Below are 16,421 nucleotides of genomic sequence, written 5' to 3'. Positions count from 1 at the left end.
TCCAAATGAAGAGAAGCAATAGGACACGAGGACATGCACTGAGACTGGAGGGGGGGAGGTTCAGGGGAAATTTGCGGAAAAATTACTTCACAGAAAGGGTAGTGGACAAGTGGAATAGCCTCCCATCAGAGGTGGTAGAGGCTAAGACAGTAGAGCAATTTAAAGATGCATGGGATAGACATAAGGATATCCTTACAAAGAAATAAGGATCAAGTCAGGTTAGAGATAAAAATAATGTAAAAAAAAAAAGGGGCAGACTAGATGGGCCAAGTGGTTCTTATCTGCGACAAATTCTATGTGTCTATGTTTTAATTGGCTAGCCGTGTTACAGCTCTGTACATCCTGTGAAAACAAAGCTGACTTTCTGCAGGACCTTCAGGTATAAGTGGACGCAGCCTTATAGTGTGAGCGGGAATAACTGAGAAGTCATACAGAGCCTCCCCTTATGTAAGATCCCTCCTGAGAGCGGGAGCTGCTGTTACACAATACATGTTCCCTCATGTGGCAGAGGGTAAGCTCCGGCAGACACTACTAGAACCGGCTGTTTTCATTATCACTGCACATTCAGCCGAGGTAAACACACTCATCCCGGCTCTGCCCATTATCCCACAGAGCATCATAGAACTTCACTCAAAGGGTCTCCATTGTGTCACAGAACTGGTGACCTGCGTTGTCCCTTTGTTCTTTACAGAGATTTAAAAAATTTTTCACAGCTCTCTATTTACAGAACAGTCAGCTTCCGAAAATCTGACAGAGGATTGCTATACTGTTGTTTGAAAAAAGACATTATTTACACATATACATATATATACACACTGCTCAAAAAAATAAAGGGAACACTTAAACAACACGATGTAACTCCAAGTCAATCACACTTCTGTGAAATCAAACTGTCTACTTAGGAAGCAACACTGATTGACAATCAATTTCACATGCTGTTGTGCAAATGGAATAGACAACAGGTGGAAATTATAGGCAATTAGCAAGACACCCCCAATAAAGGAGTTGTTCTGCAGGTGGTGACCACAGACCACTTCTCAGCTCCTATGCTTTCTGGCTGATGTTTTGGTCACTTTTGAAAGCTGGCGGTGCTTTCACTCTAGTGGTAGCATGAGACGGAGTCTACAACCCACACAAGTGGCTCAGGTAGTGCAGCTCATCCAGGATGGCACATCAATGCGAGCTGTGGCAAGAAGGTTTGCTGTGTCTGTCAGCGTAGTGTCCAGAGCATGGAGGCGCTACCAGGAGACAGGCCAGTACATCAGGAGACGTGGAGGAGGCCGTAGGAGGGCAACAACCCAGCAGCAGGACCGCTACCTCCACCTTTGTGCAAGGAGTAACAGGAAGAGCACTGCCAGAGCCCTGCAAAATGACCTCCAGCAAGCCACAAATGTGCATGTGTCTACTCAAACGATCAGAAACAGACTCCATGAGGGTGGAATGAGGGCCCGACGTCCACAGGTGGGGGTTGTGCTTACAGCCCAACACCGTGCAGTACGTTCGGCATTTGCCAGAGAACACCAAGATTGGCAAATTCGCCACTGGCGCCCTATGCTCTTCACAGATGAAAGCAGGTTCTCACTGAGTACATGTGACAGATGTGACAGAGTCTGGAGACGCCAAGGAGAACGTTCTGCTGCCTGCAACATCCTCCAGCATGACCGGTTTGGCAGTGGGTCAGTAATGGTGTGGGGTGGCATTTCTTTGGGGGGGGGGGGGGGCAGCACAGCCCTCCATGTGCTCGCCAGAGGTAGCCTGACTGCCATTAGGTACCGAGATGAGATCCTCAGACCCCTTGTGAGACCATATGCTGGTGCGGTTGGCCCTGGGTTCCTCCTAATGCAAGACAATGCTAGACCTCATGTGGCTGGAGTGTGTCAGCAGTTCCTGCAAGACGAAGGCATTGATGCTATGGACTGGCCCGCCAGTTCCCCAGATCTGAATCCAATTGAGCACATCTGGGACATCATGTCTCGCTCCATCCACCAACGCCACGTTGCACCACAGACTGTCCAGGAGTTGGCGGATGCTTTAGTCCAGGTCTGGGAGGAGATCCCTCAGGAGACCATCCGCCACCTCATCAGGAGCATGTCCAGGCATTGTAGGGAGGTCATACAGGCACATGGAGGCCACACACACTACTCAGCCTCATATTGACTTGTTTTAAGGACATTACATCAAAGTTGGATCAGCCTGTAGTGTGTTTTTCCACTTTAAATTTGAGTGTGACTCCAAATCCAGACCTCCATGGGTTAATAAATTTGATTTCCATTGATAATTTTTGTGTGATTTTGTTGTCAGCACATTCAACTATGTAAAGAACAAAGTATTTAATAAGAATATTTCGTTCATTCAGATCTGGGATGTGTTATGTTAGTGTTCCCTTTATTTTTTTTGAGCAGTGTACATATATATATATATATATATATATATATATATATACAGTGGAAAACAGCGGCACTCAACAGACTGTAGAATCAAATATGTAGCCTTTATTACGGTCCTACGCCGTTTCGGGGTGATCCCCCGTCTTCAGGGACAAGCAATACAAACTTACATACAAGAAGACACATCTAATATACCCTAACAAACAAGTGTTAACAACGCTCACCTGTCCGGCGCTGCCAATTCCGCCGCGTCCAGCCGCTGAACTCGCGGGTCCCAGAGCAGTGACGTCATCTGGCCGCGCCGGACTCGGAGAGCCAATGAAAGGACGTTTCCAGGTGTTGCTAAGAGACACATAACAACCTAAACAAACAACAGTGCATGTTAAACGATCAGTGTGAATACGTCCTGAGGTGCAACTATATTAAAACTTTAAAAACATCGGGTGTCAGTTGCTGATAACTGGGACAAGACTGAATCCTAACATGTATAATAACATGTATAATATACAATGATAAATAATGCAAAATAGATGTAGTTAACCCGTTACCGGGCTCCTTTAGTTCTATAGCATATAATAATTAACGATAATACTGAGCCAGCAATAATAAGCAACTTCAATCTGGAAGAAGAAAAAGAAAAAAGGGGAAAAATGCCTGTCAAAAAATGGATTATAATGGTGTTAATGTAATGAATAGATTATAGAAAACACTGCAATCCCAGTGTTTCATTTAAACCTCCTGGGGATACTGTATTCAATACATGTATCCATCTACTTTCTCTCTGTAGTAAGATCCTGTTACGATCTCCTCCTCTATGGTGTTGGGGAACATGATCTATAATAATAGCTCGTAAACTTGCTACATTATGTTTCGCTACTAAACAAGAAGTGCTATAAAACAGGCTAAAGAAAAAGGTACCAGTGAACAACCACTGGCCCGACATTGTTTAGTAGCGAAACATAATGTAGCAAGTTTACGAGCTATTATTATAGATCATGTTCCCCAACACCATAGAGGAGGAGATCGTAACAGGATCTTACTACAGTGTTTTCTATAATCTATTCATTACATTAACACCATTATAATCCATTTTTTGACAGGCATTTTTCCCCTTTTTTCTTTTTCTTCTTCCAGATTGAAGTTGCTTATTATTGCTGGCTCAGTATTATCGTATTAAACTTTCAAATATACCAAGGGTTATAACAAGGTGCAGTAGGGAAACATTCCTCAAAGGAAGAGAAGTATTAGGACACGAGGACATGCACTGAGACTGGAGGGGGGGAGGTTCAGGGAAAATCTGAGGGAAAATTACTACACAGAAAGGGTAGTGGACAAGTGGAAAAACCTCCCAACAGAGGTGGTAGAGGCTAAGACGGCAGAGCAATTTAAATATGCATGGGATAATAGGGATATCCTTACAAAGGAATAAGGTTTGAGCTAACAAAAAGGTTAAGACTAGGTGGGCCAAGTGGTTCTTATCTGCCATCAAATTCTGTGATGTTTCTATGGGGTCTATTTACTAAGCCTTGCATGGAGATAAAGTACCAGCCAATCGCCTCCTAACTGTCATTTTTCAAACACAGCCTGTGACATGACAGTTAGGAGCTGATTGGCTGGTACTTTATCTCCGTTCACTTTATCTCCACCCAAGGCTTAGTAAATAGACCCCTATATCTTAATGTTGTGTATGGGCATTGCAGTTATTACATGAATTTGATATTAGGCGGGGGTGTGGGGGAGGGTGGAGTGCATTGGAATATAGGGTCCATTTTGTAACACTGCCATGGTACAGTGGAAACATCATATAAATTAAATATGGTACTACTGTACGTTATTGAAACAGTACTGACAATTCATCATATAAATTAAATATGGTACTACTGTACGTTATTGAAACAGTACTGACAATTCATCATATAAATTAAATATGGTACTACTGTACGTTATTGAAACAGTACTGACAATTAAAGGCAATGGTTAATGTATTAAATACAGTTCTTCAACTTTAAGATCTCACTGCCCAATTCAGAGATGTACTCAAACCCAATGGCTTACGTACACCTCCGTTGTGTATATCAATGTGCATAGTGCCCCTTAAGCCGCAGCAGGAGTGAAGGTGTTTGGCAGTGGAAAATGGGTGATTACGGTCAGCGGGACAGAAACTCAAAAACATTAGTCATCCTGAGTAACCTGAGGGTTACTAATGACTCAGACGGCCGCTGCTCATGCAGATGATGTGGTACCATTGGCGTTTCTATCATGGGAGCAATGTGCACACGGGCCCCCCAGGGGGCCCACACCACACACACTGCACCTATGTTGTTTTAATACTAATCTTTCCGTCCCGCGACGGGCGTTGCATCCACGGCAAAAATCACTCCCAAAATGGCAACCGCGCAAGCACATTTGGTAATTAGTCTCTGGACCATGGTGGCTGCCATGTTTCCGGAGACCTGCACATGTGTAGTAGACTCTGGCACAATGCTGGAGCCTATGGCGCCGTGGAGAGGCAGGGGTCACCTGGAGTCTACCCCTCTCTCTCTCTTAAAACGCCCCTGTCTGGTACTGCGTCTTCGGACACAGCAGCGAATCAGAGAAGGCGGTAGGAGAACCGACGTGGAAACTGCGGAACACCACGTGCCATTGATGTGAGAGGTGGATGCCGGCTACGAAGGTCCATGAGGGCCGACCGACACGCTCCAGTGGAGCAGCTCACCGTCACAATGAACCTGGGGGCTACCAGACGTGTGTGTAAAACAACAGTTCATCCGTTTAGCTGCTGTCTGTGCTGCACACGGCGGTTACTCTGGCTATTAGCTGGTGGTCATAATAATGGGACTCGACCGTGTATAAACACCAATGTTGAGTAGAGGACACGGCAGTGGGGCCAGACGTAGATAGAAGAATGTATATACTGAGCCATGTGAAAATCCTGCCAGCTATACCCAGGACTAGAGAGTGTATGTAGATTATTATTGTTCATAGGTTATAAGACAACCTCCACATTAGGAGTCTGAGGTCAGGAACTGATACAGTATGTGTTCTCCATGACATTATCCGCAGTGTGACACTATGCAGGAATCTATGTGCAGTTATTCTTGTCTCTTTGTGTTGTAGGATGCTGGGCTGCACTCCGTTCCTGGTCTTATCCTATTTCTTCTTGTGGTTTGTCCCTCCCTTTGTGACCGGGAGAGTCTTCTGGTATTTGCTCTTCTACTGTTGCTTCCAAGCTCTGAGCACGGTGAGTAACCAATCAGATTTGCAGTAGTATCCACTACATGCAATCACTTGTCCTATCGCTTGCTTCCATTTGCTGAGACAGACTCCACCTACTTCAGCTTTGCCTAAAGTGGACAGGGTCTTAAGAACAGTGTTGGCTCTAATTATGGGACCCCCAGGTGAGGTATAAGAAAATGCGATAACAGTAAAGCTGCAGCTTAGCCTGACTTTGTCAGCAGTTCTGTAAATGCTGCAGATATTACCCTGGTCTGTAGAGCATGGACCTGTGCATTACCAAAACTAGGAGAGAATGCAAAATGTGTTGGGATGGCGGTCATTAGGTCGACATACATTGGGTCGACCACATTTGGTGGACATGCATTAGGTCGACATGTCATTAGGTCAACGTGTACTAGGTCAACATAGAAAAAGGTCGACATGGTTTTTCACAATTGTTTTCATTTTTTGACCTTTTTCATACTTAACGATCCACGTGTACTACAATTGGGAACGGTAACCTGTGGCGAGTGCAGCGGTAGCGGAGCAAGGCACTGTGCCCGAAGCATGGCGAGCGAAGCGAGCCGTACGAGGGGACACGGTGCACTAATTGGGGTTTCCTGTTACTTTTTTTGGTGTCGTTTTCTTCAAAAAGTAAGAAAAACCTCATGACCTTTTTCATGTTGACCTAGCACATGTCGACCTAATGTCCATGTCAACGTATTGCATGTCGACCAAACGTGGTCGACCCAATGTATGTCGACCTAACTCATGTCGACCTAATGAACCACACCCAATGTGTTGATGGCTTCCTATGCAAAATATTCATATTCTCCTTTTATAGTTCTCTGCTGCCACCTAGTGGGGAGTTAGATAAAGCATTTTGAAGTTCAGATTTAGGGTGTGTACACACGGTGAGATATTTTCTTTCGATTTTGACTATATAGTCAAAATCGCAAGAAAAGTTAGTGCAGATCGCAAGGTGAAAGTCACCTTGCGATCCCGATTCAATCCCGATGCGCGGTCCCGCCAGGTCGGCATCGCAAGAAAAGATAGACTGTGCAGGCAAGTCAATCCTTGCTAGATCGGTGTACTATCTAGTTCATCTCACATGTCAATGATATCTCACATAAGCCAAAATCGTAAGCACACATAGTCCATATCTCAAGAAAAGTTAGTCAAAATCGATGGTGCTGGGCTCCAGGGAGTTCAAGGGAAATTGCAAGTGAAAATCGGGCATAGCAAGGATCTCACCGTGTGTACACACCCTAACAGTGGGATACGGTCATTAGGTTGACCACTATTGGTCGACATGCATTAGGTCAACATGGTCACTAAGTCGACATGGTCACTAGGTCGACATGGAAAAAGGTTGACATGCATTTTAAAAAAATAAATACATTTGTTTTCAGTTTTCATACTTTACGATCCACGTGGACTATGATTGGAAACCGTAACCTGTGCCGAGCGCCGCGGTAGAGGAGCGAGGCACCTTGCCCGAAGCATGGCATGCGAAGCGAGCCATACGAGGGGACACGGTGCACTATTTGGGGCTCCCAGTCACTTTACAATGAAAACAACACCAAACAAGTTTAAAAAAAACTCACGGCGACCCTTTTCCATGTCGACCTTGTTCATGTCGACCTAATGACAATGTCGACCTATTTCAGGTGTCGACCAATAGTGGTCGACCTAATGACTGTCGCCCTAATGCATGTCGCCCCTATGACCCCTACCTCATATTGCAGTGCGATCCTGGGCACTAATATTGCGCCCAGATCACACTGAATATGCGATTAATGATAAATGGGGATGTATTATCATGCAAGGGATACTGAATAAATATGGTTAACCCCCAAAAACAGGATTAAGCCCAAATATACAATGATAAATAGGCTCCTTAGGGCGGTGTCCTATTAGCTGCGGCTAATTACCGCAGAATGAAAAAAAGGAGGCTAATTGGATAGCACCCCCCTAAAATAATCGACAATAACAAAATCACCCCCCCCCCCCCCCAATTTCCGTGTCCAAAAATTTTTGCAGCTAATTGAATACCCCTCTAAAGGTATGAAATACAGTAACTGCAGGACAAGATCTAAATAGTCTTTGTGCAGTATGTGGGAGAGATGTATCAAACCTTGGAGAGAGATAAAGAGGAGTTGACCATATCAATCAGATACAGTAAATGTTATATAACAGCTGACTGCTTGCAGTGGACATCTTCTCTTTATCTCTCTTGGAGTTTTGATACATTTCCCCTTGTATATATTTTATATGACTATAAGACCTTTACATTTGTAATAACGGATATTTTTTTGTGTTTCCAATAGATTTATCACCTTCCATACACAACTCTAACGATGTTTCTTAGCACAGAGCAGGCAGAGAGGGACTCAGCCACTGCATATAGTAAGTGCGATACTCTCACTGTCATATCAGTTACTCGCATGCCCATAAGCCAGTACTGTTATATGACATTTACAATGTACAATATGTACCTGTCCATAGAGCAGACCCACACCTGTGTGTGACCTCTGAAGCTATATACAGAGTGCTACGATGCAGCAGCTGTGACTATTGTCCACTCTAATGGGCCCTACACATATGGCGATGTGCCGCCGAGGTGCCCGACGGCCGATACGGCCGAAGGGCGACCCGGCGGCGGGGGGGGGGCAGTGACGGGGGGAGTGAAGTTTCTTCACTCCCCCCGTCACCCGGCTCCATAGACGTGCAGGCAAATATGGACGAGATCGACCATATTGGCCTGCATGCACAGCCGACGGGGGACCAGCGATGAACGAGCGTGGGGCCGCGCATCGTTCATCGCTGGAGCCTTCACACTGAAAGATATGAACGAGTTCTCGTTCATTTATTAACGAGATCGTTCATATCTTTCAAAAAATCGGCATGTGTGTAGGGCCTATAAGTTCCATTGTGCTTTGTAAACAGACCAACTTGTACACAGATACACAAGTGTCGCATGTCAAATTAATCAGCATGCTATTCCCATTATGTTGCGTCTAAGATGCATTTTCAACAAAAAAGACACCTGAGGACGCATCTGTACACACACACACACACACACACGCACACGCATACATATATATACAGGTTGAGTATCCCATATCCAAAATGCTTAGGACCAGAAGTATTTTGGATATCGGATTTTTCCGTATTTTGAAATAATTGCATCCCATAATGAGATATCATGGCGATGGGACCTAAGTCTAAGCACAGAATGCATTTATGTTTCATATACACACAGCCTGAAGGTCATTTAACACAATATTTTTAATAACTTTGTGTATTGATCAAAGTTTGTGTACTTTAAGCCATCAGAAAACAAAGGTTTCACTACAGTATCTCAGTCTCACTCCAAAAATTTCCGTATTTCGGAATATTCCGTATTTTGGAATATTTGGATATGGGATACTCAACCTGTGTATATGTATATGATATATATATATATATATATATATATATATACACATATATATACACAGTAGCTGGATACCCGTGCTTTGCAACGGAATTTCAAGTATTTCTGTGCGTATAACTTTAATTTTGAAGGACTTCCTGGTAAGCTAATTAGACTTACATCAGGATATGTCCCACCCGCCGGTGTCAATCTTTGTTAGGCCGCACCTCCAGATTGATGCTGTGAAAAGGCTGACCCTGAGGAGAATAATCCGCCTCCTTCTCTGCCCCGTCTCTGATGCTGCCCTGCTCAGTGCTGTAAATGCTGGGACAACAGGCCAAGCTCTACCCGCTGTATGTTGAATATGTAAGGTTTGCAGGGATAGGCTGACTCTATTCCAAAGGGCCCTAGGTCTCCTTGCGTAGATTCTCGCTCTCCTTAGGGCACCTCCTTTGAGGTAAAAAGGTAAATATTTTCGCACAACACTTAAGGTCACTGGGAGAGTCTCGGTGTCCTTTACACAGCAGATAAGCAGTTGCTGACTATCAAGCTTTCCTTAATGCATTTAAGAGTCAAAATATCTATGTCTCCTTTTCTCCTTTTGCTCTCTAAGAGGGCTGGCAATGTTTCGAGTGACAGGTTAACCTCTGATAATTAAGACACTATCCTCGCTTGACTGGAAAATGGTTGGTTAAGTACTTATATCTAAAATCTTTATATATAAAAGGCAAATACCACTGACTAATCACAAAATCTCCTGAACCATGGGGCTGGACTTCCTTGCCAGTGGCAGTTGCAGAGCAGTCCATTATTCAAATAGGGGAACTTACTGGTTGGTACATGCCAGTTAGGAGCTGATTGGTTAGTACTTTATGTCTCTCAAAGCTTTGATACATCTCCCCCACAGTCTGGTAATTATGTATAACTATGAATACACTTGTTTACTTGAGACCATTACCTGTTTATGAACCTGTGCTGTTTGTCCCTTACCTTAGATTATATTCTGATTTTGCACCTACCTCGGTCTGTATCTATCATTCTCCTGCCTGACAGCAGGCGTCGAGTGAGACTAGCAGTGGCGGCTCCTCCTTTTTTTAGGTAGGGTGGCTGCCGCTACCCAAGCCGGTGAGCAGAGTCCCCTGTCCCAGCGCATGCACAAAGACCTGACAGGGGACAGGATACAGGACTCTCTTCAATAGAGCAATGGCTTTGGTGCGTATGCCAGACCAAAGCCGACGACTAGGCAGGGAGTGGCTTCCTACAGGAAGCCCGCTCTCTGCTAATTGCAGTGGTTCTCGCAGTCCCGGAAGGAGGAAATACCTCCCAAAGGGACTGCCTATCCTACAGGTGACTGGCAGGTAGAACTTCCAATAGGAAGTCACTGCCAGTCACAGTGAAGTCACTGAGCCAGTACAGTCACACAGACTGCAACTGGCTCAGCTGAGCTCACTGAAGTGGCAGATTTTACTGGGGGGGGCTGCAGTCCGTAGGTAAAATCCGCCTGGGGGCTGCACCACCACAGTTAGCTCCAATGCTCTCTTGTAGGTTCTTGGTGAAGATCGGGGTTCACATTAGACCACATGCCTGGAGTTTATCTTAAGTTACTGGTATAGTGCGAAAAACTATGTACAATTACAAAACCGCATATGTTAGTTTCACCCAACTGCAGACTAAAAAATTATGTTGTACTGGAATGAGTTAAAATGCTCTCTCTATCCCCCCCCCTTCCCCCTCTTCTCGTGGCAACTTCATACAGGGATGACAATGGAGGTGCTGGGGACCTTGATTGGAGCGGCACTGCAAGGGCAGATAGTTGCCAGTGCTCACACTGCCCATCACTGTCATGTGACTAACGGGACTGTAAACGTCACTGTGAATGCCACAGACTCTCTGGTAAACACCACTTTCTTGGTTCCAGGGTCACAAGATTACCAGCTTCACGCCGTAAGTAAAAAACTGTTCAGCAATAGCTTTGAAAAATGCATATGCCCCAATGCAGTCTCTCTCTGTTCTGGTGCTTATGCTCGCATGTGTCATGAAAGGGGGTACAGGGGGTCAACGTAGCGTTCTAATGTAAGCCAGTACTACATAACCTTTTAGTCCAAAGTATGTTTACATATAGTAAGTGTAGTTAAATTTAGGTTCGGTCCAACGGCTAAACCTCTGACCCCAAACCAATTTTGTGTCTAGGCAATTAGGTTTTTAAGGTTGCATACAATCTTATGTACTTGTATCCACCATGTTTTCATCTTTGCACTGTGTGCATTTCCATGTCTCTGTAGACCAGCAGACAAAGAGGTGCATTTACACACAGTTAAGTACACTGCTGGGCCATATTTTTTCCATTTCGCAAGAATCAACCTTCAAAGACAAATTATCTGTGACTATGGAATTTTGTCCTCCTCCTAAAAGTCCAGTTTTCTTGCTTTAGTCTTGTTTTATTGCAGCCAGAAGGGATATTTGGCGTAACGAGCAGGGTGAGAGACACTGCTGGGCAGATAGTATATTAGAGCAGATTAAGCACATGGTATAAAGTGTCCTGGTTATTTACAAAACTTGTAAATGTGACGCGTAAAGTGTTTGTATTTATTAACAAAGAATATAAATTTTCAATGACGTAATAATGAATTCAATGTTAAGTGGTATTTATTTGTAGAGAAATGTCTACATGATTGCTGCTGGTGTGATCGGATGCGTGTATTTACTCTGCACAGCTGTCCTCTTTATAGGAGTCAAGGAGAAAGATGGTGAGGAATTATTTCTTAACTCCATGTTGTTTATATAGAGAGTGGAGGCCACCATTTTGTGTACTGAACCAGGTATTGAGTGCAGGCTGTCAGTTCATAATGTGCTTCAATGATGTCTCTTATTCCTAAAGAATAGATGGCTTGCCCAACTGGTGCCGCTTACCTCTATAGGTTGCATTTTCATGAATAATTATTTTGACTGAATATGAACCTCCGTCTGGTGCTAGACAGATTTTATCTAATTGCTGATCTGTTAGAAGGGCTCAGTACAAATGTTGCCCTTAAATGGCCAGACTAGCTATCTGAGCTAAAGAGCTAATGAGCAAACCTAATGAGGATGCGTAGAGAGCGAAAAGGAGAGCCCAAGAACAGAACCTTGGGGGACACCTACTGGTAGAGGAAGTGGGGGAGAGGTGGAGTCATGAGAGGAGACAGAGAAGGAACAGTCAGAAAGGTAGGAGGATAGCCAGGAGAGAGCAGTATCACGCAAACCAAGGGAGTAAAGGGTTTGCAGGAGGAGAGGGTGGTCTACAGTGTCAAAAGCAGCAGAGAAGTCAAGGAGAATACACAGAGAGTAGTGGCCCCTGGATTTAGTAGCAAGGAGGTCATTGCAGACTTTTGTGAGGGCATTTTCAGTGGAGTGCTGAGGATGGAAACCAGACTGGAAAGGGTCAAGCAGTGAGTGGGAAGAAAGAAAGACAGTGAGGCGGTTGTAGACAATACGCTCGAGGAGTTTGGAGGCAAAAGGGAGAAGAGAGATGGGTAGGTAGTTTAAGAGATTGGTTGGCTCAAGGGTAGGTTTTTTAAGAATAGGGGAGACAAGTGCATGCTTGAAGGCAGAAGGGACAATGCCTGATGAGAGTGAGATATTGAGTAGATGGGCAAGATGGGAACAGGCAGAAGAGAGGAAGCGGAGAAGGCAGGAGGGAATAGGGTCAAGTGGGGAGGTGGAGGTGGGTGAGGACCAGATGAGGACCATGACTTCCTCTCCAGATACAAGGAAGAAAGATGTCAGAGTTGGTAGGAGAGAAGGAAGGGGGGGGGGAATGGAGGAGGGGGGTTGCTGAGGTTCTGGTGGGATGTTATGTCCTGACGAATGGAGTCAATTTTGGATGGGAAGTAGGTGGCAAAGTCAAGAGCAGAAAGAAGGTTTGGTGAAGACACCTCCACAGGCAATATAAACCACCTTCAGTCTGGAAATAGAAATATGCCCAGGTCCTCTGGGGGTTATAACCGGAGTAGTGCAACATCTGCTTAGCTCTGGCTGATGGACAGATCTGAGTGTGTAACAACAGCAGTCACAGGAAAACACATAAATGCCCATGTCTAGCCAGCAGGAGTACTAAATGCCACTATAGAAGACGTATAGCCACCCTAACCCATGTGCATGTCAGTGGCGCACAGACAGATACAGGATGTCACAATGTGGGCAGACATTGCGGTACCTTGTAAATACCTGCAGTAAGTGGTACTTCAATTACACACACATCAATCACTGAATATTAAAGTCATTTTTCATTATTTTCCAGATCCATATGCATGGCTTTCCGGGAAGGTTTTGCCATTTTGTAGCGGTTTCAAACAGTCTATGCAACACGGGCCATACTGTTACCTGATAGTCTCGTTCCTGCTGATTTCAGCTGCTGTCCAGGTAACTGGTGGTTTGTGGGGTGGAGGCACATGTCACTGCAGCAGGCTGGCTAGAGGCTCCAGGCTGTGATAGGAGCTGCTGTCCAGGTAACTGGTGGCTTGTGCGGTGGAGGCATATGTCACTGCAGCAGGCTGGCTTGAGGCTCCAGGCTGTGATAGGAGCTGCTGTCCAGGTAACTGGTGGCTTGTGGGGTGGAGGCATATGTCACTGCAGCAGGCTGGCTAGAGGCTCCAGGCTGTGATAGGAGCTGCTGTCCAGGTAACTTGTGGCTTGTGGGGTGGAGGCATATGTCACTGCAGCAGGCTGGCTAGAGGCTCCAGGCTGTGATAGGAGCTGCTGTCAAGGTAACTGGTGGCTTGTGGGGTGGAGGCATATGTCACTGCAGCAGGCTGGCTAGAGGCTCCAGGCTGTGATAGGAGCTGCTGTCCAGGTAACTGGTGGCTTGTGGGGTGGAGGCATATGTCACTGCAGCAGGCTGGCTAGAGGCTCCAGGCTGTGATAGGAGCTGCTGTCCAGGTAACTGGTGGCTTGTGGGGTGGAGGCATATGTCACTGCAGCAGGCTGGCTAGAGGCTCCAGGCTGTGATAGGAGCTGCTGTCCAGGTAACTGGTGGCTTGTGCGGTGGAGGCATATGTCACTGCAGCAGGCTGGCTTGAGGCTCCAGGCTGTGATAGGAGCTGCTGTCCAGGTAACTGGTGGTTTGTGGGGTGGAGGCATATGTCACTGCAGCAGGCTGGCTAGAGGCTCCAGGCTGTGATAGGAGCTGCTGTCCAGGTAACTGGTGGCTTGTGGGGTGGAGGCATATGTCACTGCAGCAGGCTGGCTAGAGGCTCCAGGCTGTGATAGCAGCTGCTGTCCAGGTAACTGGTGGCTTGTGGGGTGGAGGCATATGTCACTGCAGCAGGCTGGCTAGAGGCTCCAGGCTGTGATAGGAGCTGCTGTCCAGGTAACTGGTGGCTTGTGGGGTGGAGGCACATGTCACTGCAGCAGGCTGGCTAGAGGCTCCAGGCTGTGATAGGAGCTGCTGTCCAGGTAACTGGTGGCTTGTGGGGTGGAGGCATATGTCACTGCAGCAGGCTGGCTAGAGGCTCCAGGCTGTGATAGGAGCTGCTGTCCAGGTAACTGGTGGCTTGTGGGGTGGAGGCATATGTCACTGCAGCAGGCTGGCTAGAGGCTCCAGGCTGTGATAGGAGCTGCTGTCCAGGTAATTGGTGGCTTGTGGGGTGGAGGCATATGTCACTGCAGCAGGCTGGCTAGAGGCTCCAGGCTGTGATAGGAGCTGCTGTCCAGGTAACTGGTGGCTTGTGGGGTGGAGGCATATGTCACTGCAGCAGGCTGGCTAGAGGCTCCAGGCTGTGATAGGAGCTGCTGTCCAGGTAACTGGTGGCTTGTGGGATGGATGGATAGATGGATAGGTCATGCATCAGGCTGGCTGGAGGCTCCAGGCTGTGACAGGAGCCGCTGTCCAGGTAACTGGTGGCTTGTGGGATGTGTAACAGTCATGTAACAGTGATGGGATAGAGAGATTTAGGTAGACTTTAGTTAGTTACTCACTACACTGCCACTGGGTTACACAGGTGAAACCCTAGATGTAAAGCAGTATTTTTGTATTGGAGAAAACCCTGTACAGCTATCTCATACCTTGCACACTCAATTTATAGAAATACTGTATATATCTATGCTTATGTAATATGCTGTACACTGTACTTGCAGAAATATGTCTTCACATGTGTCTAATACCCTGTACACTCTACTCATGGAAGTATATCTCAACACTTAAATATAAATATTTGGTATAAAATAATTATTATGTAACATTTGGTGATGGGGCTAATTCAGTAAGGATCGCTGATGTGCTGATGGCTGATGTGATCCTTACTGCTTTTCCCAGATGTTCGAGTCCTGCGCATGTGCAGAACGGATCCTGCGGTCACGGCGCAGATATGCGAACGCCTCTGCCTGATTGACTGGCAGAGGCATTCGAAGGGAGGGGTGGGGGCGTGGGCGGCTGGCGTTTGGGAAAACGAGAGCATCTTGCCCCCGTTTTTCGGGAATAGCGAGGACAAGGACTGCATCGCGAGATGGTATGCACCTCCACCTGCATTTGAAATCCTTAATGAATCAGGCCCTATGATAACGCACAGTTGTGGGTAGTGTCAGATTCATTAATATGACCAAATGAGTTCCTACCATTTTCAAAAATATTTCCTGATTCAAATTTAAATAATCTGTAGTATAAAACATTTATCAGCAACACAAGATCATTTTATGAGCACAAAGCAGATTTTTCTTATATTTATCCTTATTTTTTTTGTAAGTATATATTATATGGCACAAAATGATTCTTGAAGTCATAAAATGTATTTTGTGCCTAAAAAATATTTTCTATTTTGTTAGAAACAATCTATTCTGTAACAAGAAAAAATAACTTTGCAAATTTGTACTACAGTCTGCAAATAATGGCACCTTCTAGGATAGTATTATAGTATACAACTTGTGCAGTCTATGAGTAAGGGGGACATGTATCAAGCAGTGCAAAGAATAGAGATGTGGACCCATGGAGGAGTTGCCCATAACATCCAATCATCAGCTTCCTATGATTTTATAGAATGTACTTGATATATACTACCTCAAACCTGATTGGTTACTATGGGCAACTTCTCTATTCTTTTCGCTGCATGATACAACAACCCCTATAATCCAATCAAGTGCAAACATATCAGAACAAACTGATAATGCATATCAATGTAATTCTTTGCTTTTCCATTTTTTCTGAAATTGACCTTGACAGTTATAAAGCAAATATATTGTAACTTTGAGATAAAAAAAGTGGGGTGTGTCAGCGCACTGTGGCGGCATTTTTGGTGCACAGTCTGGGCAGCGCAGGCGTGTCCGGACTGTTTGCGGGGCGGGCCACGATAGCTGCGTGATGTCACACACGGCCGCTGTGACCCTAAACATGGCAGGTAGCCGCCTGCCTATGCATCTAGGCTGCTTAGGCA

General features: G+C 45.5%; 1 protein-coding gene across 1 annotated transcript in view; it reads left to right on the top strand.

Annotated features, from left to right (window-relative positions):
* The window catches only part of MFSD2B (MFSD2 lysolipid transporter B, sphingolipid), a 72,050-nt gene that overhangs the window by 22,268 nt on the left and 33,361 nt on the right, over positions 1 to 16,421 (top strand). Inside the window, exons 4-8 of the mRNA XM_063915291.1 lie at positions 5,505 to 5,628; positions 7,934 to 8,012; positions 10,778 to 10,965; positions 11,678 to 11,768; positions 13,298 to 13,419. Coding sequence (XP_063771361.1) covers positions 5,505 to 5,628; positions 7,934 to 8,012; positions 10,778 to 10,965; positions 11,678 to 11,768; positions 13,298 to 13,419 — 604 coding nt within the window. The remainder of the gene's footprint in view (positions 1 to 5,504; positions 5,629 to 7,933; positions 8,013 to 10,777; positions 10,966 to 11,677; positions 11,769 to 13,297; positions 13,420 to 16,421) is intronic.

The sequence above is a fragment of the Pseudophryne corroboree genome, chromosome 4 (genome assembly GCF_028390025.1).
Source record: "Pseudophryne corroboree isolate aPseCor3 chromosome 4, aPseCor3.hap2, whole genome shotgun sequence".
In the NCBI taxonomy this organism is placed as follows: Eukaryota; Metazoa; Chordata; class Amphibia; order Anura; family Myobatrachidae; genus Pseudophryne; species Pseudophryne corroboree.
Note: the sequence above shows the minus strand (reverse complement) of the source record. Positions and strands in the feature narration are given on the sequence as shown.